The sequence below is a fragment of the Anopheles coluzzii genome, chromosome 2, assembly GCF_943734685.1.
Source record: "Anopheles coluzzii chromosome 2, AcolN3, whole genome shotgun sequence".
NCBI classification, from domain to species: domain Eukaryota; kingdom Metazoa; phylum Arthropoda; class Insecta; order Diptera; family Culicidae; genus Anopheles; species Anopheles coluzzii.
The window spans coordinates 68,770,002-68,795,860 of NC_064670.1; the positions used below are offsets into that span (position 1 = coordinate 68,770,002).

The 25,859-nt window shown below is 44.9% G+C and overlaps 1 protein-coding gene and 1 long non-coding RNA gene across 5 annotated transcripts; one reads left to right on the top strand and one right to left on the bottom strand.

Annotated features, from left to right (window-relative positions):
• Window positions 1–960: 960 nt before the first annotated feature.
• On the bottom strand, window positions 961–20,630 carry LOC120951516 (uncharacterized). Of its 4 annotated transcripts, none has more exons than XR_007452030.1 (4): window positions 4,849–5,084; window positions 4,477–4,784; window positions 1,260–4,394; window positions 961–1,194 (listed from the first exon to the last, which is right to left on the bottom strand). XR_007452030.1 is itself a non-coding variant. In XM_049606529.1 (4 exons), exons 3-4 carry the CDS (start codon window positions 4,526–4,528, stop codon window positions 3,478–3,480), a joined length of 969 nt encoding a protein of 322 aa, XP_049462486.1. In that variant the 5' UTR covers window positions 4,529–4,784; window positions 17,210–17,359; window positions 17,420–20,629; the 3' UTR covers window positions 961–3,477. The 4 variants fall into 4 exon arrangements, 3 of the variants coding, with proteins under 3 accessions (XP_049462486.1, XP_040226220.2, XP_049462485.1); XM_049606529.1 differs by lacking the exon at window positions 4,849–5,084 and adding exons at window positions 17,210–17,359; window positions 17,420–20,629 and having other exon boundaries at window positions 961–4,394; XM_040370286.2 differs by lacking the exon at window positions 4,849–5,084 and adding an exon at window positions 17,210–20,630 and having other exon boundaries at window positions 961–4,394.
• LOC125906692 (uncharacterized) lies at window positions 6,712–16,464 on the top strand. Its single transcript, XR_007452062.1, has 2 exons — window positions 6,712–6,766; window positions 10,589–16,464. It is a non-coding gene; the product is annotated as an uncharacterized LOC125906692 (long non-coding RNA).
• Window positions 20,631–25,859: the final 5,229 nt, after the last annotated feature.

Below are 25,859 nucleotides of genomic sequence, written 5' to 3' on the forward strand. Positions count from 1 at the left end.
CACTAACACCAATACAAATACCGTGCTTTGACGAGCCGTCTGTGAATATGTGTGTCTTCTTTCAGCGAGCTCAACAACTTGTTGCTGCTCGTCCCATCGTGTTGTTTCGCTTACACTACAGCATCGAACCATCGCTCTGTATGTCCCCCCTCCTATGCGTACAAAACCACCAGTACAGCGCGACGCTTTGTCGGAGATGGCTGTGCGCGTTTTGTTCTAAGTCCCGCGCGCAGTGTTTGTGCGTTGGTGCGCATTTCGTTCAAAGTCTCGAGCGCTGGTGTGTTTTGATGAAGTGTTAAGTGAACAAACAGTTTGTAGTGCGTGGATCGAAAGGTAAGAATTTGCTGAACAAAGGCATCGCAGATTGTCGACAAGTTTCCCGCAGCCTGGCTCGACCAGGTATGACGTCATTCGCGAGTATGAAGGATTCTAAATGTGTACTTTAGTGTGTACTTTATGTTTCAATAAAGTGTTTAATGTAATAAAAATGACCGTGTTTGTGTTTAGTTTTAGAATAAGTGCATGAAAGAAAGCGAAAAACAACAAGCTTTGGATGTGTTGGTAGCATGCCTCGAAAGAACACAAACACACCGTGCTGCAGAGCGCACCGTGCGTTGCGGGTGGGGTGGGGGAGGGCTCGCGTGAGTGGGTAACTCATTGGTCGAAGGGACACTGTATTTCGACAGCGTCACTCAAATCACTCAAAAAATACACTCATTTTGCCGGACGGGGACTGCTAACGACCCCGCGACGCGAAATCGCGTCACACGTTTGCTTAACCTTTGCTTAACGATTGCTTAAAGGAAGACGGCGGTTAAGCAAACGTGCGACATGATTTTGAGTGACGATGAGTGATTTTGAGTGTCTCTGAGTGCCCAGCCCCCCCTTTCCCCGCTTTTTCGTTCGTTTCCTACCCCGGACCATCCGCTCCTAGCCCCAAATGCAAAATGAAACACTCCATCGTTTCAAAAAAGGGATATATTTTAACATTTAACGTAACAATAAGCAATTTACAACGCATTATAATAATAATCTTCACTTCATCGACTAATTTATCACTCTTTCGGGGGCCTTTTTCCTTCTGTACCGGCACTTCTTCGTGTGATGATTTCCTCCGTGTGTTCATGAAGTATTTTACACCATAGTTGAATGGCACAGCGTAGAATAAATGCATTTATTGGTAATGCAGTGAAGCTAGAATAGATAACCCAAACAAATTAGGAAATAAACACAATCGGGAAAGACATTTTCCAACATACCATGGTGCTGTTGATTGCTAGATGTTGAGCAATTTCGAGGATCCTTTTTTCGTCTTGTTATTCACATCACGCTTAGAATTTGCGACACACCTGTTAAAAAATACTTAATGGGACATTATATTACAATTAAACTTACATGAACTAGCTATTTTGCCTTGTAAAGACAACTTTTTTGGCAAACAGATTTCTTTTGCTCGCCATGGCTGCTGCAAACACCAACAATGATTGAACTGTCAAACGCGCTAACATTGCTTTGAGACAGGTCGGTCCAAGGATAATGTATTTAGAAGGTTGATTTTTATCGCTTTTGCTGGGCGACATTGTGGGGGACATCTGTCACTCTCTGCATACAAATTTCATTACCCCGCACCAGCCCTCCCCGATTTTTATACCGTAGCCCCCGGAAGAGAAATGTCAAGTCGAGAAATGTCATTTTGCTCTGAACAACTTCACCTTGTCATTTATAACACCTTGGGTCGGTCAATAATTGTGACAGCAGCCATAATGTCAATATTATTGATGGTGTATGTGTGTTATATTTCTTTTTAAAGCCTAAAACTATTTGAAAAAGGGCATTGTCGTCATTATTTTAAATTATATTTAAATCAGAAATAAATATATGTTCTAAATTATAACTTTACGGCGAAATAATTTAACAATCTCCAAGAAAATATTCACTTGAATTATTTTTAGCCTCTATATGACATAAGGTTGACTGTTTTTCATGCAAAACCTTTTCCATTCTATGTTGAAGATTCAAACGTGAATGCACTTGTTTATGTACGCCGAAACAGATTGTGGACTGCTTAAATTTTGCGATTACAATACGCTTAGTTAAACGATAATTTAGTTCACAAAAGTAAGTAGTTACCACAAATTGTTAAAATATTTCCATTTAATATTTTGGTAATGTTACAGTCAAGAACAAAATGGCGAACAATCCTGGAGAAAACATTTTGCAGGAGTTGCAGCTTATCAAATCTGCTACACAAGCAAATCTTGTGCAAACGGCACGAATGACCACGGTGGTGGCTGGCATTTCTGTTGCAATAAAGGATATTGTAAATACGAATGCATTTAAGGAAAGAAGCAACGAAACTAATCTGGAAACAGAAAGCACTGTCCAGCGACCGATGTTTCATCCTGCGGTCGTTACCAACAAGCAACAACTGGACAGTTTAGAGTCCAGTCTTTCATTAACATCTAATGCAGAAGCGTTAGAAAACTGGTTAAAAGCACAAATGCAATCAACAGATAAATTTCAAAGGATTCACGAATAATTTTACAATGTGTTCTGTCGTAAGTTTGTGGTACAGTGCAATTGGAGAGGTGTTTCGCGAAATGGCTCGGAGAAGGTAGCGTTAGTGGCATACCGAAACATTCTGAATGTCTTCAAACGGGTCGAGCAATTCTTAAGATGTCGAGCAATTCTTAAAAAACAAAATTAGTAATGCAAAAAGTGCAAGCTTAACAAGAGGAATAACTAAAAGCGTAGTGCATAAAGCGCACAAGCGAAACAAAAAACAAACGAACTAGTTAAGTTATTTTAGTATTGTTGACTATTACTTTGTTAGGAACATATTAGTTTTATAAGAGATGGAATAGACCTGGGCTCTATAAATAATGTTTAGTTAAATATACGTGAACTATTAAAACATGTTCGTTCGTTTACTTTTACAGTTGGTACCCATAAGCTCTTTTCTATTTTGAGTTCGATGCGGTGCCGCAAAAACCAAAGTTATTTATTTAACTGAAATTTTAAATTAATAAAAATCATGTCATTTATTAAAGTTAAAATCACGATTAGTAAATAAATAAACGACTTGTTTTTTGTTGAATAATTTTTAATAAACTATTTTACATATTATGCGTTCCTAAACGTGTGTAACAAAGGAAATAAAGCTATTGAATTTGGCTGGGGTGTTGTCCTTACAGGCATTTGCAATAAAGACCGCGATGGTTTAAAAATTGGAACGAGCTTACATAGCACAGATGTACAGGGGACCTCTACCCTTATTGTAGGAACATTAAGCTTAACTTTGTAGATACAAATTTCAGTCGATGATAAATGTATATCTGTTATCACATTGTCCTCATCAGACACTACATTAAAAAGTTCCTCACATGATTCGATTAAATCGCCAACAATTATAAAGGAATCACAAGCATCTTTCTTTGCTTTTACAAATTTAATAATATTCCTTTCTTCAGTTAAAAATCATTGGTTCTGGAACTGTGTGTGAAGGGAAAAATCCTCGGTAATAAAGAAACGGCCGTTTGGTCTAAGTCTCGGGTATATAAGTTTCGCGATGTTTTTGGCTTTTACTACTTGACTGCGTTCGGTTAGACGACCAGCTACTTGTTCAACTATATTAGTGCCTGATTTTACGTCTTGCTTAATAAATCTTAAATCATTTTCATAATCGTATGCGGAATATAAATCCAGAGGCCCAAGCTTTTCAACTTCATGAGCAACATGCTGAAGGTTATGAACATTGCTGGTTATGTTAGACCGTCCATAATATTTCCCAAAGTGTCTAAGGAATTCGTCCAACATTATTTTTGCCAGAGACCAATATTGTTGATGGGCCCTTGAAGAAAATATTGTTATCGCAGAAAATAACATCAAAAAATGGTTAAATGAACCTTCATATTGATAAAAATCTTCTAGTATAACTACGCTTAAATAATGGAAGAAGATGCGGTATTCAGTAGCTTTCCATTGCGCAATTTCATCAAGGGACCGGATTCTACGAGGTATTTCATAGGGAAGCTTAATTTTGATAATATAGGCAGATACTACTTCCTTCTGACGAGGATAAATATGGCCTAATAGTTCGAAAGTGTTGTTCAAAAACCCTACTAGTATTTTTTGAAATATTCCCTCATCCAATAAATGCAACCTGTCGGACACTGGCATTCCTTCGACCATATCAAAGTCATCGATGGCTTCCAAAGGACTGCACCATTCTTTATGATGAGCTTTGTCATCTCTTTGCCTAAATCCAACGTTCGTGCGTGGAGGTGCATCGATGGAATCTAAAATAATTTTTTTTTTATTAGGTCCAACCTGAATAGTTGTCCCAACACATGTGCATTTCAAGCATCCATATCTGGCATTGAAATTCATTGTAGCTGCAAATATACGGATGGAAAAGTTGGTGAAACATATGGTATGGAAGCTATAATTACTTCCTTAGTAAAATCATAAACATACCTTTCAAAGTGGCCCGCATCGGCGAATCTGCAATAAAAGCCCGAAGAACCATTGGCACCAACTTATGCTTAAACTGAAGGCCTCTTTTTTGGAGATCGTTTATTTCCTTCACCAAAGGATTCAAAAATTCTTCAATACTATGGGGTTTCTTCGGGCCTCCATAAGTTCCAATGACAAATGGTGGAACTTTTGGTAATTCGACCACCCTTATTTGTATTGGCCAAAGCTGTTTACGGGAACTTCTAAACAGTGGAAGCCCGTCGATAGAAACATCGATGGTAAATATGTCCGGTTCAGGATCAATATCTCTGTAATATACACACGTCGAATGAGAAATTTCATTTAGTACCAATATGTTTGAAAAATACTTACTCAAAATATTTAAGAAGCACTTTTTCTATGCCACGGTACCATAATTTACCCCCATTAATTGGTGTAATTTCTGATTTAATATCGGCTTCAGTTTTTAGCAAAGTTCTTTTTGTTTTAGGGACTTTAGCTTTAAAGAACTTCCTTAAGATGGCAAGGAAGCATTCTGTTAAAAAACGTGAAGCACGGCCAAGAATGATAAGATGCACAAGTGCATCCTTCAAATTCAAATTTTTCATGAATTCGAAGCGATCATTGGCATCAGTCACAACATCTGCCGAATCATAGATATCTTCAAATTCATGAAAATCGTTCGATGTCGTGGTTGCGTTCGATGTTGTTGTAGTGGTAGATGTTGTTGGCTTTGCCGAACTACATCCTGCAAACAACAATTCCAAATCTTCTGGTGTAACTTCTAGAGATGAAAATAAAAGGGAATATTAAAAATGATGGTTTGTATTAGGCATGGGCAAAACGATTCTTTTCACCGAACGCGAACGAACTAGTTCGCTCACCAAAAAGAACCGAACACGAACGACGATTCTTTCGTTCTTTGTTTCATGAGGTTTTTATTCACAAAGAACGCTCGTTATCTTTTTCATTTACCCACCATAGACGCATACTGTAGCCAAAGAAGTACTCATTCTGCGGTTGTAACCAATCATTTAAAAACATTAAACACTCGGCTGTCTGGTCAACACAATTCATCGCAAAACCGACCAAAAACTAGCATGTAAAAAACTAATACGAGCAAAAATGTCTCCTGCATATATTGTACCCCATGCCTTATACACACTTAAGGATTCTATTTTTAAAAAAACTACTTAAATATGGATCAACATGATGAGCGCAATCAATTCAGTTCAGTTCATTCGCGAACAATGACTAATCCGTTTGAACGGGCTCGATCTATTGAATTGTATAGGTATAATTTCCATGCCTACAGAACACAGATCGAACACCAGTTCGAACGCGTTCGATGAATTTAGTTGTGTACCCGCTGCGCAAAGCGACGCAAGAAATCATGAAGTTCTGAGAATTTTATCATGCCCTCCTTTTCTCTCCAACGGCAAATTTGTCGAGCAGCTCGTCGAGCTGCCCGTCCCTGGCTCCGCCTCATACCCCTCGCCTGAGCGCGCTGCCGAAGGTTTGAATGTGTTGGTGCGTCAGACGGCCAATCGCTGTCAGCCATCGTCCGTGCTTTTTCCCTCCATAGCGCTATCTCTTTCGCGCGTGTGGACAATGCTCGCGAGCTGTTGTGGCGCCTAAAAATGCCGTTAACAAACATTGCGGCGATGAAGTTGCATTTTCACAAATCAAACCAAAAAAGCGCAATGAGTTTAATCGATGCAATGTAAAAATGACTACGGAATCGCTAGCGCACGATGGAGGGTTTGCTGTGTAACAAGCAGAACCCTAATTCGCTCTAACACGTTTCTAACACTAAGCTTTTGCTTTCGTCTGTTGTGGATTACATAGATATGCTAAGCATCCTGCGCATGATTGTGAGTGTGCGTGTGTATGCAAATCTGTCGCCAAATGTAATTTCTTCCGGAATGTTATGATGAAAGGCGGAAAGACGAATTGAGGCCCCTAAGGTGGGGGTACTGACACACAGCTGTTGGAAGATTGAACAGTATACTTAATTTGCCAGCGGATGGGGGGGGGGTGACCATGGGACCCCTACGATCATCGGTCACAGGCCCTAAAATTGTAGTCGCCATGGGGGGAGGGGAGGTGCAAATGGTTCTCCAGCCACGGAGCCCTAAAGACCATCTTTCCGGGGGCCCTTGTCGCTAATAATCTGTCCACTTGTAGACATACGGCATACTACAGACTAGAAATCTTCGGCGACCGCCTAGTCCGCCTACCGTTAGGTCCACCGCTGGTTCATGACGGTGTTTTTTTTTTTACTGTGGAGGTGCATCATTCCCCCTGCCTGCTGCGTATGCACCGGGCAGAAGACAGTGTGGCAGTATGCAAGTTGCACGCTGGATAGGAGCGGGCCCGCGGCACCGCCATCATTCCGCACATCTGCATGCCCGTCGTGGGTTCTAACCGCGTATGAACCGTCCGCCGTAGCAAGAGGTGACTATCCGGCTACGTGGTACTCAAATCCTGAAAAGGCCGGTATGATCGCGTAGGCCATTACGCCAATAATAAGAATAATAATAATAAGAAGAAGAACTTAGCATAGCAGTCCACACTCGGGGAAGGTTTTTGTTTTGACTTTGTTGCTGCCGGGTGTCCCGCGGTGGCGCGACAAATCAACGGAATGCAATCGACCAAAACATGAATCTACCGATCCGAACTCATTCCAAGGCATTGCCGGTCAATCGGCGTCACGATACCGACAACCCGCTGCGCAAAGCGACGCAAGAAATCATGAAGTTCTGAGAATTTTATCATGCCCTCCTTTTCTCTCCAACGGCAAATTTGTCGAGCAGCTCGTCGAGCTGCCCGTCCCTGGCTCCGCCTCATACCCCTCGCCTGAGCGCGCTGCCGAAGGTTTGAATGTGTTGGTGCGTCAGACGGCCAATCGCTGTCAGCCATCGTCCGTGCTTTTTCCCTCCATAGCGCTATCTCTTTCGCGCGTGTGGACAATGCTCGCGAGCTGTTGTGGCGCCTAAAAATGCCGTTAACAAACATTGCGGCGATGAAGTTGCATTTTCACAAATCAAACCAAAAAAGCGCAATGAGTTTAATCGATGCAATGTAAAAATGACTACGGAATCGCTAGCGCACGATGGAGGGTTTGCTGTGTAACAAGCAGAACCCTAATTCGCTCTAACACGTTTCTAACACTAAGCTTTTGCTTTCGTCTGTTGTGGATTACATAGATATGCTAAGCATCCTGCGCATGATTGTGAGTGTGCGTGTGTATGCAAATCTGTCGCCAAATGTAATTTCTTCCGGAATGTTATGATGAAGGGCGGAAAGACGAATTGAGGCCCCTAAGGTGGGGGTACTGACACACAGCTGTTGGAAGATTGAACAGTATACTTAATTTGCCAGCGGATGGGGGGGGGGGGGGTGACCATGGGACCCCTACGATCATCGGTCACAGGCCCTAAAATTGTAGTCGCCATGGGGGGAGGGGAGGTGCAAATGGTTCTCCAGCCACGGAGCCCTAAAGACCATCTTTCCGGGGGCCCTTGTCGCTAATAATCTGTCCACTTGTAGACATACGGCATACTACAGACTAGAAATCTTCGGCGACCGCCTAGTCCGCCTACCGTTAGGTCCACCGCTGGTTCATGACGGTGTTTTTTTTTTTACTGTGGAGGTGCATCATTCCCCCTGCCTGCTGCGTATGCACCGGGCAGGAGACAGTGTGGCAGTATGCAAGTTGCACGCTGGATAGGAGCGGGCCCGCGGCACCGCCATCATTCCGCACATCTGCATGCCCGTCGTGGGTTCTAACCGCGTATGAACCGTCCGCCGTAGCAAGAGGTGACTATCCGGCTACGTGGTACTCAAATCCTGAAAAGACCGGTATGATCGCGTAGGCCATTACGCCAATAATAAGAATAATAATAATAAGAAGAAGAACTTAGCATAGCAGTCCACACTCGGGGAAGGTTTTTGTTTTGACTTTGTTGCTGCCGGGTGTCCCGCGGTGGCGCGACAAATCAACGGAATGCAATCGACCAAAACATGAATCTACCGATCCGAACTCATTCCAAGGCATTGCCGGTCAATCGGCGTCACGATACCGACAAGTCAACAAGCCGCCCGATTCTGGACGGACTGGTGCAGCACCATACGCGCACCGTAATAAACAAATCCAGAATCCTCTTTTGTATGAATTCAATTCAAGTTTTGTTTCCACTTGCGTCCGCTAGCGGAATGGGAAAGAAATTTGCTACATATCACACGCACGTTTGGTTTGATCGTGTGCCTTTTTAACACCCCCAACAGCAGAGCCGATCGCAAAGATGCCAATGCCAATGGTTGTGTTGTCTCTCAAGTAGCGAGATCGAAAATGCATGGACTTTGTAGCCGCAGCGGATGAAAATGTACCCATCAGAATCAAATAGTTCTGGGGTTTCCAAACGCACGCACACATACAAACACGCGCGCAAACTCACACACACACACACACACACAAACAAACGCGCGCGCGCGCACGCGATAAGGTACCTACGAACGCGCGCACGCGAGAACGCACCTACGAAAGCGCGCACGCAAGCACGCACCCCCACCAAACCCCCCTCCCCATCCGCTAACATCAGCTATCATATAGCGCATCCTCATCCCTAGCGCCGGACGGGGTGGGGGATCGCGGCATGATAGAGTGAACGGTCACTTTCCCCGCGCTGTGTGCGTGCGTGTGTGTGTCGAGACCCAAAAACTCGAAACAGATTTCGGCAAATTAAAAAAAAATATAACCACTATACACTGTGCTACATGATGCTTAGAAGGTCGTTGAAGCATCAAACATGTTCAAATTAAAAAATATTAGATTAGTGTTAGACGTTCTCCTACGCTTGTTTTAAATAGGCTTCGTCACCCTCAACTGGCAGGGGCATCGAATGGTCTCATCAGCAGCGGCACGAAATAAAATAATTCATCAATACACCGATAACACTTTAAATCCCAATCCAGCTTCTCCCGCATCGTCCCAAGGTCACACACTAATTAATAAATGCTAACACCCACCAATAACAATACACAACCGCAATGCACATATATGAATCAACGCATACACCACAAACACCCAATCAGCTGGCGGCGGAAGGCACGGGCTGAAGCGCAAGTAGTGCAAGGCAGGGCGAGGGAGGGAGAAGAAGCGGACGAAAAAATGGGCGCCATCCCGCTGCGCAAAGCGACGCAAGAAATCATGAAGTTCTGAGAATTTTATCATGCCCTCCTTTTCTCTCCAACGGCAAATTTGTCGAGCAGCTCGTCGAGCTGCCCGTCCCTGGCTCCGCCTCATACCCCTCGCCTGAGCGCGCTGCCGAAGGTTTGAATGTGTTGGTGCGTCAGACGGCCAATCGCTGTCAGCCATCGTCCGTGCTTTTTCCCTCCATAGCGCTATCTCTTTCGCGCGTGTGGACAATGCTCGCGAGCTGTTGTGGCGCCTAAAAATGCCGTTAACAAACATTGCGGCGATGAAGTTGCATTTTCACAAATCAAACCAAAAAAGCGCAATGAGTTTAATCGATGCAATGTAAAAATGACTACGGAATCGCTAGCGCACGATGGAGGGTTTGCTGTGTAACAAGCAGAACCCTAATTCGCTCTAACACGTTTCTAACACTAAGCTTTTGCTTTCGTCTGTTGTGGATTACATAGATATGCTAAGCATCCTGCGCATGATTGTGAGTGTGCGTGTGTATGCAAATCTGTCGCCAAATGTAATTTCTTCCGGAATGTTATGATGAAAGGCGGAAAGACGAATTGAGGCCCCTAAGGTGGGGGTACTGACACACAGCTGTTGGAAGATTGAACAGTATACTTAATTTGCCAGCGGATGGGGGGGGGGGTGACCATGGGACCCCTACGATCATCGGTCACAGGCCCTAAAATTGTAGTCGCCATGGGGGGAGGGGAGGTGCAAATGGTTCTCCAGCCACGGAGCCCTAAAGACCATCTTTCCGGGGGCCCTTGTCGCTAATAATCTGTCCACTTGTAGACATACGGCATACTACAGACTAGAAATCTTCGGCGACCGCCTAGTCCGCCTACCGTTAGGTCCACCGCTGGTTCATGACGGTGTTTTTTTTTTTTTACTGTGGAGGTGCATCATTCCCCCTGCCTGCTGCGTATGCACCGGGCAGGAGACAGTGTGGCAGTATGCAAGTTGCACGCTGGATAGGAGCGGGCCCGCGGCACCGCCATCATTCCGCACATCTGCATGCCCGTCGTGGGTTCTAACCGCGTATGAACCGTCCGCCGTAGCAAGAGGTGACTATCCGGCTACGTGGTACTCAAATCCTGAAAAGGCCGGTATGATCGCGTAGGCCATTACGCCAATAATAAGAATAATAATAATAAGAAGAAGAACTTAGCATAGCAGTCCACACTCGGGGAAGGTTTTTGTTTTGACTTTGTTGCTGCCGGGTGTCCCGCGGTGGCGCGACAAATCAACGGAATGCAATCGACCAAAACATGAATCTACCGATCCGAACTCATTCCAAGGCATTGCCGGTCAATCGGCGTCACGATACCGACAAGTCAACAAGCCGCCCGATTCTGGACGGACTGGTGCAGCACCATACGCGCACCGTAATAAACAAATCCAGAATCCTCTTTTGTATGAATTCAATTCAAGTTTTGTTTCCACTTGCGTCCGCTAGCGGAATGGGAAAGAAATTTGCTACATATCACACGCACGTTTGGTTTGATCGTGTGCCTTTTTAACACCCCCAACAGCAGAGCCGATCGCAAAGATGCCAATGCCAATGGTTGTGTTGTCTCTCAAGTAGCGAGATCGAAAATGCATGGACTTTGTAGCCGCAGCGGATGAAAATGTACCCATCAGAATCAAATAGTTCTGGGGTTTCCAAACGCACGCACACATACAAACACGCGCGCAAACTCACACACACACACACACACACACACACAAACAAACGCGCGCGCGCGCACGCGATAAGGTACCTACGAACGCGCGCACGCGAGAACGCACCTACGAAAGCGCGCACGCAAGCACGCACCCCCACCAAACCCCCCTCCCCATCCGCTAACATCAGCTATCATATAGCGCATCCTCATCCCTAGCGCCGGACGGGGTGGGGGATCGCGGCATGATAGAGTGAACGGTCACTTTCCCCGCGCTGTGTGCGTGCGTGTGTGTGTCGAGACCCAAAAACTCGAAACAGATTTCGGCAAATTAAAAAAAAATATAACCACTATACACTGTGCTACATGATGCTTAGAAGGTCGTTGAAGCATCAAACATGTTCAAATTAAAAAATATTAGATTAGTGTTAGACGTTCTCCTACGCTTGTTTTAAATAGGCTTCGTCACCCTCAACTGGCAGGGGCATCGAATGGTCTCATCAGCAGCGGCACGAAATAAAATAATTCATCAATACACCGATAACACTTTAAATCCCAATCCAGCTTCTCCCGCATCGTCCCAAGGTCACACACTAATTAATAAATGCTAACACCCACCAATAACAATACACAACCGCAATGCACATATATGAATCAACGCATACACCACAAACACCCAATCAGCTGGCGGCGGAAGGCACGGGCTGAAGCGCAAGTAGTGCAAGGCAGGGCGAGGGAGGGAGAAGAAGCGGACGAAAAAATGGGCGCCATTATTTTTTTAAATTTTTTGACCGTTTTTTTTTTGCTCCGCCGCCGCCCGAACTGTCCGAACTGTCCGAACTGCCCGAACTGCGCGACCCAGCGCAGAAATCGCTGAAGAACAGCGCGGGAGACCAGGCCAAATCTGCGCTGGCCAGCGCAGATTTTGGTGCATTTTCTGCGCTGGAAACTGCTCGAATTTGCGCAGCGGGATTATTTTTTTAAATTTTTTGACCGTTTTTTTTTTGCTCCGCCGCCGCCCGAACTGTCCGAACTGTCCGAACTGCCCGAACTGCGCGACCCAGCGCAGAAATCGCTGAAGAACAGCGCGGGAGACCAGGCCAAATCTGCGCTGGCCAGCGCAGATTTTGGTGCATTTTCTGCGCTGGAAACTGCTCGAATTTGCGCAGCGGGGTAGGTACGATTTATACACCAACAGCCCGCTGCGCAAATTCGAGCAGTTTCCAGCGCAGAAAATGCACCAAAATCTGCGCTGGCCAGCGCAGATTTGGCCTGGTCTCCCGCGCTGTTCTTCAGCGATTTCTGCGCTGGGTCGCGCAGTTCGGGCAGTTCGGACAGTTCGGACAGTTCGGGCGGCGGCGGAGCAAAAAAAAAACGGTCAAAAAATTTAAAAAAATAATGGCGCCCATTTTTTCGTCCGCTTCTTCTCCCTCCCTCGCCCTGCCTTGCACTACTTGCGCTTCAGCCCGTGCCTTCCGCCGCCAGCTGATTGGGTGTTTGTGGTGTATGCGTTGATTCATATATGTGCATTGCGGTTGTGTATTGTTATTGGTGGGTGTTAGCATTTATTAATTAGTGTGTGACCTTGGGACGATGCGGGAGAAGCTGGATTGGGATTTAAAGTGTTATCGGTGTATTGATGAATTATTTTATTTCGTGCCGCTGCTGATGAGACCATTCGATGCCCCTGCCAGTTGAGGGTGACGAAGCCTATTTAAAACAAGCGTAGGAGAACGTCTAACACTAATCTAATATTTTTTAATTTGAACATGTTTGATGCTTCAACGACCTTCTAAGCATCATGTAGCACAGTGTATAGTGGTTATATTTTTTTTTAATTTGCCGAAATCTGTTTCGAGTTTTTGGGTCTCGACACACACACGCACGCACACAGCGCGGGGAAAGTGACCGTTCACTCTATCATGCCGCGATCCCCCACCCCGTCCGGCGCTAGGGATGAGGATGCGCTATATGATAGCTGATGTTAGCGGATGGGGAGGGGGGTTTGGTGGGGGTGCGTGCTTGCGTGCGCGCTTTCGTAGGTGCGTTCTCGCGTGCGCGCGTTCGTAGGTACCTTATCGCGTGCGCGCGCGCGCGTTTGTTTGTGTGTGTGTGTGTGTGTGTGAGTTTGCGCGCGTGTTTGTATGTGTGCGTGCGTTTGGAAACCCCAGAACTATTTGATTCTGATGGGTACATTTTCATCCGCTGCGGCTACAAAGTCCATGCATTTTCGATCTCGCTACTTGAGAGACAACACAACCATTGGCATTGGCATCTTTGCGATCGGCTCTGCTGTTGGGGGTGTTAAAAAGGCACACGATCAAACCAAACGTGCGTGTGATATGTAGCAAATTTCTTTCCCATTCCGCTAGCGGACGCAAGTGGAAACAAAACTTGAATTGAATTCATACAAAAGAGGATTCTGGATTTGTTTATTACGGTGCGCGTATGGTGCTGCACCAGTCCGTCCAGAATCGGGCGGCTTGTTGACTTGTCGGTATCGTGACGCCGATTGACCGGCAATGCCTTGGAATGAGTTCGGATCGGTAGATTCATGTTTTGGTCGATTGCATTCCGTTGATTTGTCGCGCCACCGCGGGACACCCGGCAGCAACAAAGTCAAAACAAAAACCTTCCCCGAGTGTGGACTGCTATGCTAAGTTCTTCTTCTTATTATTATTATTCTTATTATTGGCGTAATGGCCTACGCGATCATACCGGTCTTTTCAGGATTTGAGTACCACGTAGCCGGATAGTCACCTCTTGCTACGGCGGACGGTTCATACGCGGTTAGAACCCACGACGGGCATGCAGATGTGCGGAATGATGGCGGTGCCGCGGGCCCGCTCCTATCCAGCGTGCAACTTGCATACTGCCACACTGTCTCCTGCCCGGTGCATACGCAGCAGGCAGGGGGAATGATGCACCTCCACAGTAAAAAAAAAAACACCGTCATGAACCAGCGGTGGACCTAACGGTAGGCGGACTAGGCGGTCGCCGAAGATTTCTAGTCTGTAGTATGCCGTATGTCTACAAGTGGACAGATTATTAGCGACAAGGGCCCCCGGAAAGATGGTCTTTAGGGCTCCGTGGCTGGAGAACCATTTGCACCTCCCCTCCCCCCATGGCGACTACAATTTTAGGGCCTGTGACCGATGATCGTAGGGGTCCCATGGTCACCCCCCCCCCCCATCCGCTGGCAAATTAAGTATACTGTTCAATCTTCCAACAGCTGTGTGTCAGTACCCCCACCTTAGGGGCCTCAATTCGTCTTTCCGCCTTTCATCATAACATTCCGGAAGAAATTACATTTGGCGACAGATTTGCATACACACGCACACTCACAATCATGCGCAGGATGCTTAGCATATCTATGTAATCCACAACAGACGAAAGCAAAAGCTTAGTGTTAGAAACGTGTTAGAGCGAATTAGGGTTCTGCTTGTTACACAGCAAACCCTCCATCGTGCGCTAGCGATTCCGTAGTCATTTTTACATTGCATCGATTAAACTCATTGCGCTTTTTTGGTTTGATTTGTGAAAATGCAACTTCATCGCCGCAATGTTTGTTAACGGCATTTTTAGGCGCCACAACAGCTCGCGAGCATTGTCCACACGCGCGAAAGAGATAGCGCTATGGAGGGAAAAAGCACGGACGATGGCTGACAGCGATTGGCCGTCTGACGCACCAACACATTCAAACCTTCGGCAGCGCGCTCAGGCGAGGGGTATGAGGCGGAGCCAGGGACGGGCAGCTCGACGAGCTGCTCGACAAATTTGCCGTTGGAGAGAAAAGGAGGGCATGATAAAATTCTCAGAACTTCATGATTTCTTGCGTCGCTTTGCGCAGCGGGTTGTCGGTATCGTGACGCCGATTGACCGGCAATGCCTTGGAATGAGTTCGGATCGGTAGATTCATGTTTTGGTCGATTGCATTCCGTTGATTTGTCGCGCCACCGCGGGACACCCGGCAGCAACAAAGTCAAAACAAAAACCTTCCCCGAGTGTGGACTGCTATGCTAAGTTCTTCTTCTTATTATTATTATTCTTATTATTGGCGTAATGGCCTACGCGATCATACCGGCCTTTTCAGGATTTGAGTACCACGTAGCCGGATAGTCACCTCTTGCTACGGCGGACGGTTCATACGCGGTTAGAACCCACGACGGGCATGCAGATGTGCGGAATGATGGCGGTGCCGCGGGCCCGCTCCTATCCAGCGTGCAACTTGCATACTGCCACACTGTCTTCTGCCCGGTGCATACGCAGCAGGCAGGGGGAATGATGCACCTCCACAGTAAAAAAAAAAACACCGTCATGAACCAGCGGTGGACCTAACGGTAGGCGGACTAGGCGGTCGCCGAAGATTTCTAGTCTGTAGTATGCCGTATGTCTACAAGTGGACAGATTATTAGCGACAAGGGCCCCCGGAAAGATGGTCTTTAGGGCTCCGTGGCTGGAGAACCATTTGCACCTCCCCTCCCCCCATGGCGACTACAATTTTAGGGCCTGTGACCGATGATCGTAGGGGTCCCATGGTCACCCCCCCCCCATCCGCTGGCAAATTAAGTATACTGTTCAATCTTCCAACAGCTGTGTGTCAGTACCCCCACCTTAGGGGCCTCAATTCGTCTTTCCGCCTTTCATCATAACATTCCGGAAGAAATTACATTTGGCGACAGATTTGCATACACACGCACACTCACAATCATGCGCAGGATGCTTAGCATATCTATGTAATCCACAACAGACGAAAGCAAAAGCTTAGTGTTAGAAACGTGTTAGAGCGAATTAGGGTTCTGCTTGTTACACAGCAAACCCTCCATCGTGCGCTAGCGATTCCGTAGTCATTTTTACATTGCATCGATTAAACTCATTGCGCTTTTTTGGTTTGATTTGTGAAAATGCAACTTCATCGCCGCAATGTTTGTTAACGGCATTTTTAGGCGCCACAACAGCTCGCGAGCATTGTCCACACGCGCGAAAGAGATAGCGCTATGGAGGGAAAAAGCACGGACGATGGCTGACAGCGATTGGCCGTCTGACGCACCAACACATTCAAACCTTCGGCAGCGCGCTCAGGCGAGGGGTATGAGGCGGAGCCAGGGACGGGCAGCTCGACGAGCTGCTCGACAAATTTGCCGTTGGAGAGAAAAGGAGGGCATGATAAAATTCTCAGAACTTCATGATTTCTTGCGTCGCTTTGCGCAGCGGGCGATTTCCACACCAACAGCACACGTATCGAACACTGCTGGACAAATTCGACGGCGTTCGAGGAATTGAGTTGTATGGGTACGATTTCAACACCAACAGGGTACATTTTGATCTCTGACGACCCGTTCGCACGGTGCGAGAAAGAGCGAGAAAGCAATATGATTTTGCACGTTTCATTACCACATTTATGTGTGCCGTCGAACACTGAACGGAACGTTCGAACGCGTTCGGTGTAGTCAGTTTCTTCCAAAAGTCCTGGTCGTTCTTTTTGTTAAGAACCTCGTTCGTTCGTGCACTTTACCGAACTGTTCGAACGGTGCGATTCTCGTTCATTTTACACATGCCTAGTTTGTATGTACCAAGGACCTGACTAAACCTCGCCTAACATGGATCCTGAATTCCAGATTATACCCAACAACTAAACGGATATTTTCCTTAAGAAATTAACTCCCCCCTCGCCAGACACACACACGCACACACACACACACACACACACACACACACACACACACACACACACACACACACACACACACACACACACACACACACACTATTTTAATCACTTTCTTTAAGCTAACGGTGGCTAAGCTGATTTGTTCGTAGATTGCTGGAAACATTCAATTTCATTGTTTCTACTTACCCACTCCAAGGTCCGGCCAAACAGAAGTCGAAGCCGTTTCAAGCGTGATGTTTAATGCATCCACATTCCTTTCGACCTCATCCATCAACCGAGCCCTCTTCTTATAAAAATTTCCCGTTTGTTTCGAACGCTTAGACATGATGGTTTATTCTAAAATAGATTTAAGTATACTTTATTAATAAATACGAGAATGCAGCAAACCGAACTTACCGCTTTGAAAAATGGAACAGAATTAAACTGTCAAAACACACGGTGAAAACAACTTCTTCGTGAACAAGAATCAAGCTAAGACTAGAAGAAGCAGCACAAAGTGAGTTCGCACGAGAAAATAACAAAAAACCAAGCAAACCATGGAGTAAGAACAAATGTAATCGCGCGACAAAGCAGAACTTGGACCAAAAGGGTAAAAAATATCGCGGAGGTAGGGAGAAACACTGCAACTTTGAGATCCGTGAGTGGGGTTCTCATATTTTGCACCGCGGGGGAGGGACGGTACTCAAATCACTCAAAAAATACACTCATTTTGCCGGACGGGGTGTCCCTTCGACCAATGAGTTACCCACTCACGCGAGCCCTCCCCCACCCCACCCGCAACGCACGGTGCGCTCTGCAGTTCTCAATGTGTTTGTGTTCTTTCGAGCCATGCTACGAACACATGTAAAGATAGTTGTTTCTTTCGTTTCTCGTTTTCTTTCATGAATAGACACGATCGCAAATGCGCACTTATTCTAAAAGCAAACACAAACACGGTCATTTTTGGTTACATTAAACACTTTATTGAAACTTAATGTAAACTTTCGTCACACATTTAGAACCTGACAAAAACACACATCATGTCGTCGTCCTGCTAAGTACGACCTCCATCCAGCAAACACATATCTGTGAATAAATGGATCCTTACCTGTCGATGCCCGCACTGCATATGCGTCTGTACACACTGTTCACTTCACACTTTATCAAAACACACCGGCGCACGAGACTTTGAACGAAATGCGCACCAACGCACAAACACTGCGCGTGGGACTTAGAACAAAACGCGCACAACCATCTCCGTCAAAGCGTCGCGCTGTACTGGTGGTTTTGTACGCGTAGGAGGGGGGACATAAGGAGCGATGGTTCGATGCTGTAGTGTAAGCGAGACAACACGATGTGACGAGCAGTTCCAAGTTGAGCTCGCTGAAAGAAGACACACACATTCACAGACGGCTCGTCAAAGCACGGTATTTGTATTGGTGTTAGTGAAGCGCGCGTGTAAAACAGAATGCGAACTCTCATCGCAGCGCGTTTCTCCTTGCTTCCTCAAGCTTCCTCAAGCTTCCTCATACCCCTCTGTATGAATCACTCAAATTTTGGAGTCTCATTGTTTGCGTGGAACTGCTAACCCGTCCGGCAAAATGAGTGTATTTTTTGAGTGATTTGAGTGACGCTGTCGAAATACAGTGTCTCTTCGACGAATGAGTTACACCCTCGCGCGAGCCCTCCCCGTCCGGCAAAATGAGTGTATTTTTTGAGTGATTTGAGTGACGCTGTCGAAATACAGTGTCTCTTCGACGAATGAGTTACACCCTCGCGCGAGCCCTCCCCCTCCCCACCCGTAACGCACGGTGCGCTCAGCAGTTCTCAATGTGTTTGTGTTCTTTCGAGCCATGCTACCAACACATGTAAAGATAGTTGTTTCTTTCGTTTTTCGTTTTCTTTCATGCACTTATTCTAAAACTAAACACAAACACTGTCGTTTTTTATTACATTAAACACTTTATTGAAACATAAAGTACACACTAAAGTACACATTTAGAATCCAATGACGTCATACCGGGTCGAGCCAGGCTGCGGGAAACTTGTCGACAATCTGCGTTGACTCTGTTCAGCAAATTCTTACCTGTGGATCCACGCACTGCATGTGCGTCTGTGCACACTGTTTATTCACTGCACACTTCACCAAAACACACCGGCGCACGAGACTTATAACGAAATGCGCATCAATGCACAAACACTGCGCGCGGGACTTTGAACAAAACACGCACAACCATCTCCGGCAAAGCGTCGCGCTGTACTGGTGGTTTTGCACGCGTAGGAGGGGGGGACATACGGAGCGATGGTTCGATGCTGTAGTGTAAGCGAGACAACACGATGTGACGAGCAGCTCCAAGTTGAGCTCGCTGAAAGAAGACACACACACATTCACAGACGGCTCGTCAAAGCACGGTATTTGTATTGGTGTTAGTGAAGCGCGCGTGTAAAACAGAATGCGAACTCTCATCGCAGCGCGCTTCTCCGTGCTTCCTCAAGCTTCCTCATACCCCTCGGCATGAATCACTCAAAATTTGGGGTCTCATTGTTTGCGTGGTCCCCCTCCCCACCCGTAACGCACGGTGCGCTCTGCAGTTCTCAATGTGTTTGTGTTCTTTCGAGCCATGCTTCCAACACATCAAAAGCTTGTTGTTTTTCGCTTTCTTTCATGCACTTATTCTAAAACTAAACACAAACACGGTCATTTTTTATTACATTCAACACTTTATTGAAACATAAAGTACACACTAAAGTACACATTTAGAATCCTTCATACTTACGAATGACGTCATACCGGGTCGAGCCAGGCTGCGGAAAACTTGTCGACAATCTGCGATGCCTCTGTTTAGTAAATTCTTACCTGTCAATCCACGCACTACATGTGCGTCTGTGCATACTGTTTATTCACTGCACACTTCACCAAAACACACCGGCGCACGAGACTTAGACGAAATGCGCATCAACGCACAAACACTGCGCGCGGGACATAGAACAACACACGCACAACCATCTCCGGCAAAGCGTCGCGCTGTACTGGTGGTTTTGTACGCGTAGGAGGGGGGGGGGGACATACGGAGCGATGGTTCGATGCTGTAGTGTAAGCGAGACAACACGATGTGACGAGCAGCTCCAAGTTGAGCTCGGTGAAAGAAGACACACTCACATTCACAGACGGCTCGTCAAAGCACGGTATTTGTATTTGTGTTAGTGAAGCGCGCGTGTAAAACAGAATGCGAACTCTCATCGCAGCGCGGTTTCTCCTTGCTTCCTCAAGCTTCCTCATACCCCTCGGCCTGAATCACTCAAAATTTGGGGTCTCATTGTTTGCGTGGAACGGAGGGCGGTACTCAAATCACTCAAAAAATACACTCATTTTGCCGGACGGGAAATCATACAGGGATTACCTAGCCAATCGGGCGTCGTCAAAGCGTTATCGGTCGCCGTGAATACTTTTTCGGGCGACTTAAATCCTCAATTGGACACTGTCCTTTCTATTCGGGCCTTGAGAAGTATGAATCGGGCATAGTACATAATGAAAGCGTCCTACTCTTGAAGGTGTCAAATCGGTAGCTCTGGTGTGTTTGATCCATTAAAATGTTCAAAAACACGTTGTTTGCATGTTGTTCAACTTATTATGCATTATTTCAAAATGTTAGCCTAATTAAATCACCAAACATATAATATTATTTAAAAAATATAAAACCAAATTACATTGTATGGGCTCGAATTAAAAATTTGAAATAAAGTAATTGAATCATTTTTATTTGCGATTTCACTTAAAAATAGTGAATTTTCTTATACATCAGTTAAACTAATCGCAAAAAAGTATTGTTTTACAAGTAGAAAGCAAGAATATATAGAGTGGGTCGCATTCATTCTGCACTATGCTCGATTCATACTTCACAAGGTTCGAATAAAAATGACAACGCCCAATTGAGGGTTTACGTCGCCCGAAAAAGTATTTACGGCTACTAAAAACGCTTTGACGACGCCCGATTGGCTAGATTAACCCTGTAAAGAATTTAACAATCATTTCCTCATAGAACATTTACCAAACACATATCACTCTCAGCCTCCGACCTGTTCGGACGTGTTTGGTAATAATGCGATACAGTTTATCGTCTGAGAGAGAAAAACACCAAAAGAGAAACATTCCAGTTATATTACGCAAACGCCTAGGCGCTCGGCCACCCGAGATGGCCCCGCGAAAGAGAAACGTCGCTCGTCGTGGAGGCTCAACGTACTCGCTGTCCCGTTTTCATAGTATGAGTCAGCGTGCACAACCAGAGTACGCACCTCAGGTGTCGCTCAATAACTCATACAACATCCTAAGTGAAGACGAAGAGGCCCCGTCATCGCATGTACAACCACTACAACCAAGCACGAAAAAACATCGCGTACCTCCGATCAGAGTGACAGGTACGACAGTAGGAAACGTCCATCGACTGATCGCCGCTACAGGTGTATTGCACTACTACACAAACACCTCTACAAAAGGTATAAACGTTAGCGTATTAGATACGAACGATTTCAAATTAGTGGTAGAATCGTTCAAGAACAACAAAATCAACTTCTTCACGCACCAACTACCAGAAGAACGCACAACAAAAGTGGTCATGTTTGGCCTGCCTGAAATGCCTATAGACTAGTGATGGGAAAAATGAAGTTTTTGTCGGAATCGATTCCGGCTAGCTCCGCAGTTTTCTGGAATCGATTCCGGCTAGTAGGTCCGGAATCAGTTTCCGGAATCGATTCCGGAATCGGCTCCGGAATCGGAATCGACTCCGGAATCGGCTCCAAAGATGATTCCGGAATCGGCTCCGGAATAGGAATCGGTTCCGAAATCGACTCCGGAATCGGCTCCGGAATCGGAATCGGTTCCGGAATCGACTCCGGAATCGGTTCCGGAATAGAAGTCGGCTATCGAATCGGAAATGGCTCATAAATTAGAATCGGCTACCAAACGGAGTCAGTTTTGGCATCGCCATAAAAAAGGCGTTAGGGTCCAATCATACTACGTATTGATAACCGCAAAAATCCAAATTTACTTGTAAAAGATCCATTCGCATGGAGATTCCCGGACTGATTTCGCTCCGGAGACAACACCGGAATCGGCTCCGGAGCCAACTCCGGAATCGGCTCCGAAATCGGCTCCGGAATCGGTTACGGAATCGGCTCCGGAATCGGCTCCGGAATTGGCTCCGGAATTGGCTCCGGAATCGGCTCCGGAATAGGCTCCGGAATCGACTCCGGAATCGGCTCCGGAATCGGAATCGATTCTAGCATCGGAATCGGCTCCGGAATTGATTCCCAACACGGAATCGGAATCGGGTAGGTCCGATTCTGAGCTCCCACCACTACTATAGACGATTTACTCCCAGCTCTAGGAGAATGCAAAACCAACCCCACCACAGTGAAGAAGCTACCAATACGTAAAAAAAACGATACGATGACCAGGCGATGTATTTGTTACATTTTGCCAAGGGCTCAATTACGTTAGGCGAACTAAAACAGGTGCGCTACGTAAATCATCATTGAGTGTATTTTGAATACTACTCACACAAAGCAGACCCAATACAGTGTAGAAATTGTCAGCAATATGGACACGGAGAAGCAAACTGTTTCCGTGTACCGGTATGTGTGAAGTGTGCTGAGCCACATGTGTCTAATAAACTTCGATGTGCAAATTGCGGAGAACATCATACCGCTAGCTTCCACGGATGCCCTGCCCGTAAGGTTAACAAACCCACGACAAGATCAGCTCCCAAACCAAGTTTTCAATTGACTAGTGAAAGTTTCCCATCGCTACCACAGGTTAGTCGCACAAACACGAACTATCGCAACTCTACGACTTACGCAAACCAACTTAATAATAATGAAAACAATAAGTCTAACCTTAACACTTTAAGCGCCGTGTCATATAAATTCGCATGACGGTTTTGCTCACCGTTCAGCTTTGCATCTGACGTTCAGTGATTCTCTTGAGAACGAATGAGGTAGGAAAGAGATGAACGAGAACGACATGTGCTACGCCGCTTATCGCAATGAAACAAAAGAGTGATAACAATGGCACGAGAAACTGTCGCTCTCATCGCCCTCTTGCCATGCGCTACGTGCTCACTCAAAAACTGTGACGTCAGGCCGGCGGTCAAAGTGTTAATGACATTAACCTAGATGAAATAGGACATATTGTGGAGGATGTTTTTGTACATATATCAAAGTGCAAATCTAAGAAAGACCTAATTTCTGTGATAGTCCAAATCACAGCTAAATACTGTTTCAAAAATGTATAGTGTAGATAAACTTCGAATATTATATTGGAATGCCAATAGCATTACTAACAAGCAAACTGAGTTTTTCAACTATCTGTTGAAGGAAAATGTTATGATATCAGCTATCTGTGAAACCTTCCTAAAACCAAATAGTAGATTCTCACATCCCAAATACTCAATATACAGAGTTGATAGAACAGTAGGTGAGAAAGGAGGTGTTGCAATCATAATTTCTAAGCAATTAAATCACGAAGTTTTACAACTGCCTAAACTAAAGAAGATAGAGGCTGTTGGTATTAGTGTATCAACGCAAGCTGATAAATTTAATGTTGTATCTGTCTATAATCCTGGATCCAATTCAGACTGCAATAGTTTTAGACGAGACATTATAGCTCTATGCAATATTCCAGGAAAATTTATTATTTGTGGAGACTTTAACGCGCGGCACCAGCTGTGGAATTGTGTAAAGTCAAATAGGATGGGAAAAACCCTTTTTGAAGAAGTACAAAAAGGCAATTTTTCAATTTATCATCCGCAGAGCCCAATTTATTATCCGAGTGATGCTAAGCGCTCACCATCTACCCTTGATCTTGCTATTACAAACATTCACCATGATTTTTCTGCATTTCTAACTATCACGAATTTTGACTCCGATCATCTTCCAATTGGTTTTGAAGTTAGTACATCAAAAATATATGTCCGTAATCATTAAAGCGTTCCGGATTACCAACACGCAAATTGGAAAGAGTTTAGAACATTCGTTGATAGTAAGTTTAATTTAACTAATACAAATTTGCAAATAATAATAGATCATTCACAAATTGATTTATTAATTGAATACTTTACCAACTTAATATGTAATGTACATGGCTTATCGGTCCCATTAAAAACACCTGACCACTATAAAATAATTCTTCCCGACATAATTTTAAATAAAATTAAACAAAGAAACTTGATCAGAAAACAATGGAAGAGAAATAAAAGGTGTTTATATCTTAAATCTTGGTACAACGCTTTAGCTAATGAAATCAAGAACGACATAAAAAAATCTCGCAACACTGCATGGCAGAGTAATTTATCCAAAATGAACAAAGATAAAAACAATGATAGACTCTGGAAATTCGTAAAAATAATGAAATCCGATTGTAAAATTATCCCTCCCTTAAGATCAGATGATAATGTATATTTAACTGACAAAGAAAAATGTGAAGCTATTAAAACAAATTTAAAAAAAGCGCATAACATGCGCCCATTCACAGAAAAGTTCAATAGAAAATCAAGTGAACCAAACAGTGCATGCTTTTAAAGCCCGGCAACTCTTGGTACCAAATACAGACCCAACTCTATTTTGCAAGTCCAAACAAATTCAAACCATAATCAAAAAACTAAAAACAAAAAATTCTACCGGTTGTGATAAAATCAACAACCGCTGTTTAAAACAGCTTTCCAAGAAGGCAATTATCTACCTATCATTTATATTTAATTGCTGCTACAAATTAAACTATTTTCCTAATGCCTGGAAAACTGCAAAAATAGTCCCAATTAAAAAAACCCCACAAAGATCCTAGTAATCCAGCAAACTATAGGCCGATAAGCTTACTAAGTGGCTTATCAAAAATTTATGAAAAACTTATAGGTAAACGCATCTTATCACATGTTCAAAACAATAACATCATTCCACCATATCAATTTGGATTCCAAAAAGGTCTTTCAACCACAGATCAATTGAACCGATTAACCAAAACAGTTAAAGTGCAACGATGCCTAAAGAAATCAACAGGATTAGTACTTCTCGATCTAGAAAAAGCCTACGACACCGTGTGGCACCAGGGTCTAATTTATAAGCTTATTGCGAGTGCCTACACGAGTAGTCCAAAACAGCCGAAGTCATACAAAATCATGAAAAAGTCTGCGCCCTTTTCCCAACCAGCAAAACCGAAGCTATTGGAAAACTTTCCTGTGTGCCAAAGCGGGAGAGCATGACTTTTTTCTCTAGATTTTGGACGGCACAACGCCGATCGTGTGGCCTATGAACGAAAAACGGGATTAGGGGAAACCGATATTCTTCGAGTGACACACACGCATGCATCTGCATGCGTATTCCGCTGAACCGAGACTACACATCTCTCTCGATCTCCCATGATTTTTCTGCTATCGCGCTCATCCGGGTGTTAGGCATCCTCAGTCTGTCCAGAACTTTCACTGTGGAAGGATGTGTTGGAGTGATGTGTGATTTCTAGTGCCCCGTACTTTGCTCGTTTACGTTTTGTGCCGTGTTCCTTCTTCTTCAATCATGGAATAATTTATCCTTGTAAATTTCTAAGGTAAGTTTCTTATCCTCGTGTGTGCTTCAATGGATACATTAAACTAACGCTTGTCGTCTAAAAAGTTACAGTGCACGCGCATGTTAATCGATGGTTGTCAACATCCCGCAAAACGATCGACGGAAGGAAAACGGTGTCCGGTTTTAAAATATAAAGGTAAGCGTTTCTATAATCCTATGTGCAAGATATTGTTTAGTTTGTTATAAAACACATGGATTAATTATTGGTTAATTTTCATCAACAGATTTCATCACAGCTCTTTCG

What these genes read in the sequence shown, in the direction of transcription:
- LOC120951516 (XM_049606528.1), bottom strand. Translation starts at nt 5,084, where the DNA reads ATGAAAAATTTGAATTTGAAGGATGCACTTGTGCATCTTATCATTCTT. An exon ending in GTGCTTCTTAAATATTTTGA is followed by an intron (nt 4,785 to 4,848) that starts GTAAGTATTTTT and finishes TGTATATTACAG; the next exon opens with AGATATTGATCCTGAACCGG. An exon ending in GATGCGGGCCACTTTGAAAG is followed by an intron (nt 4,395 to 4,476) that starts GTATGTTTATGA and finishes GTATATTTGCAG; the next exon opens with CTACAATGAATTTCAATGCC.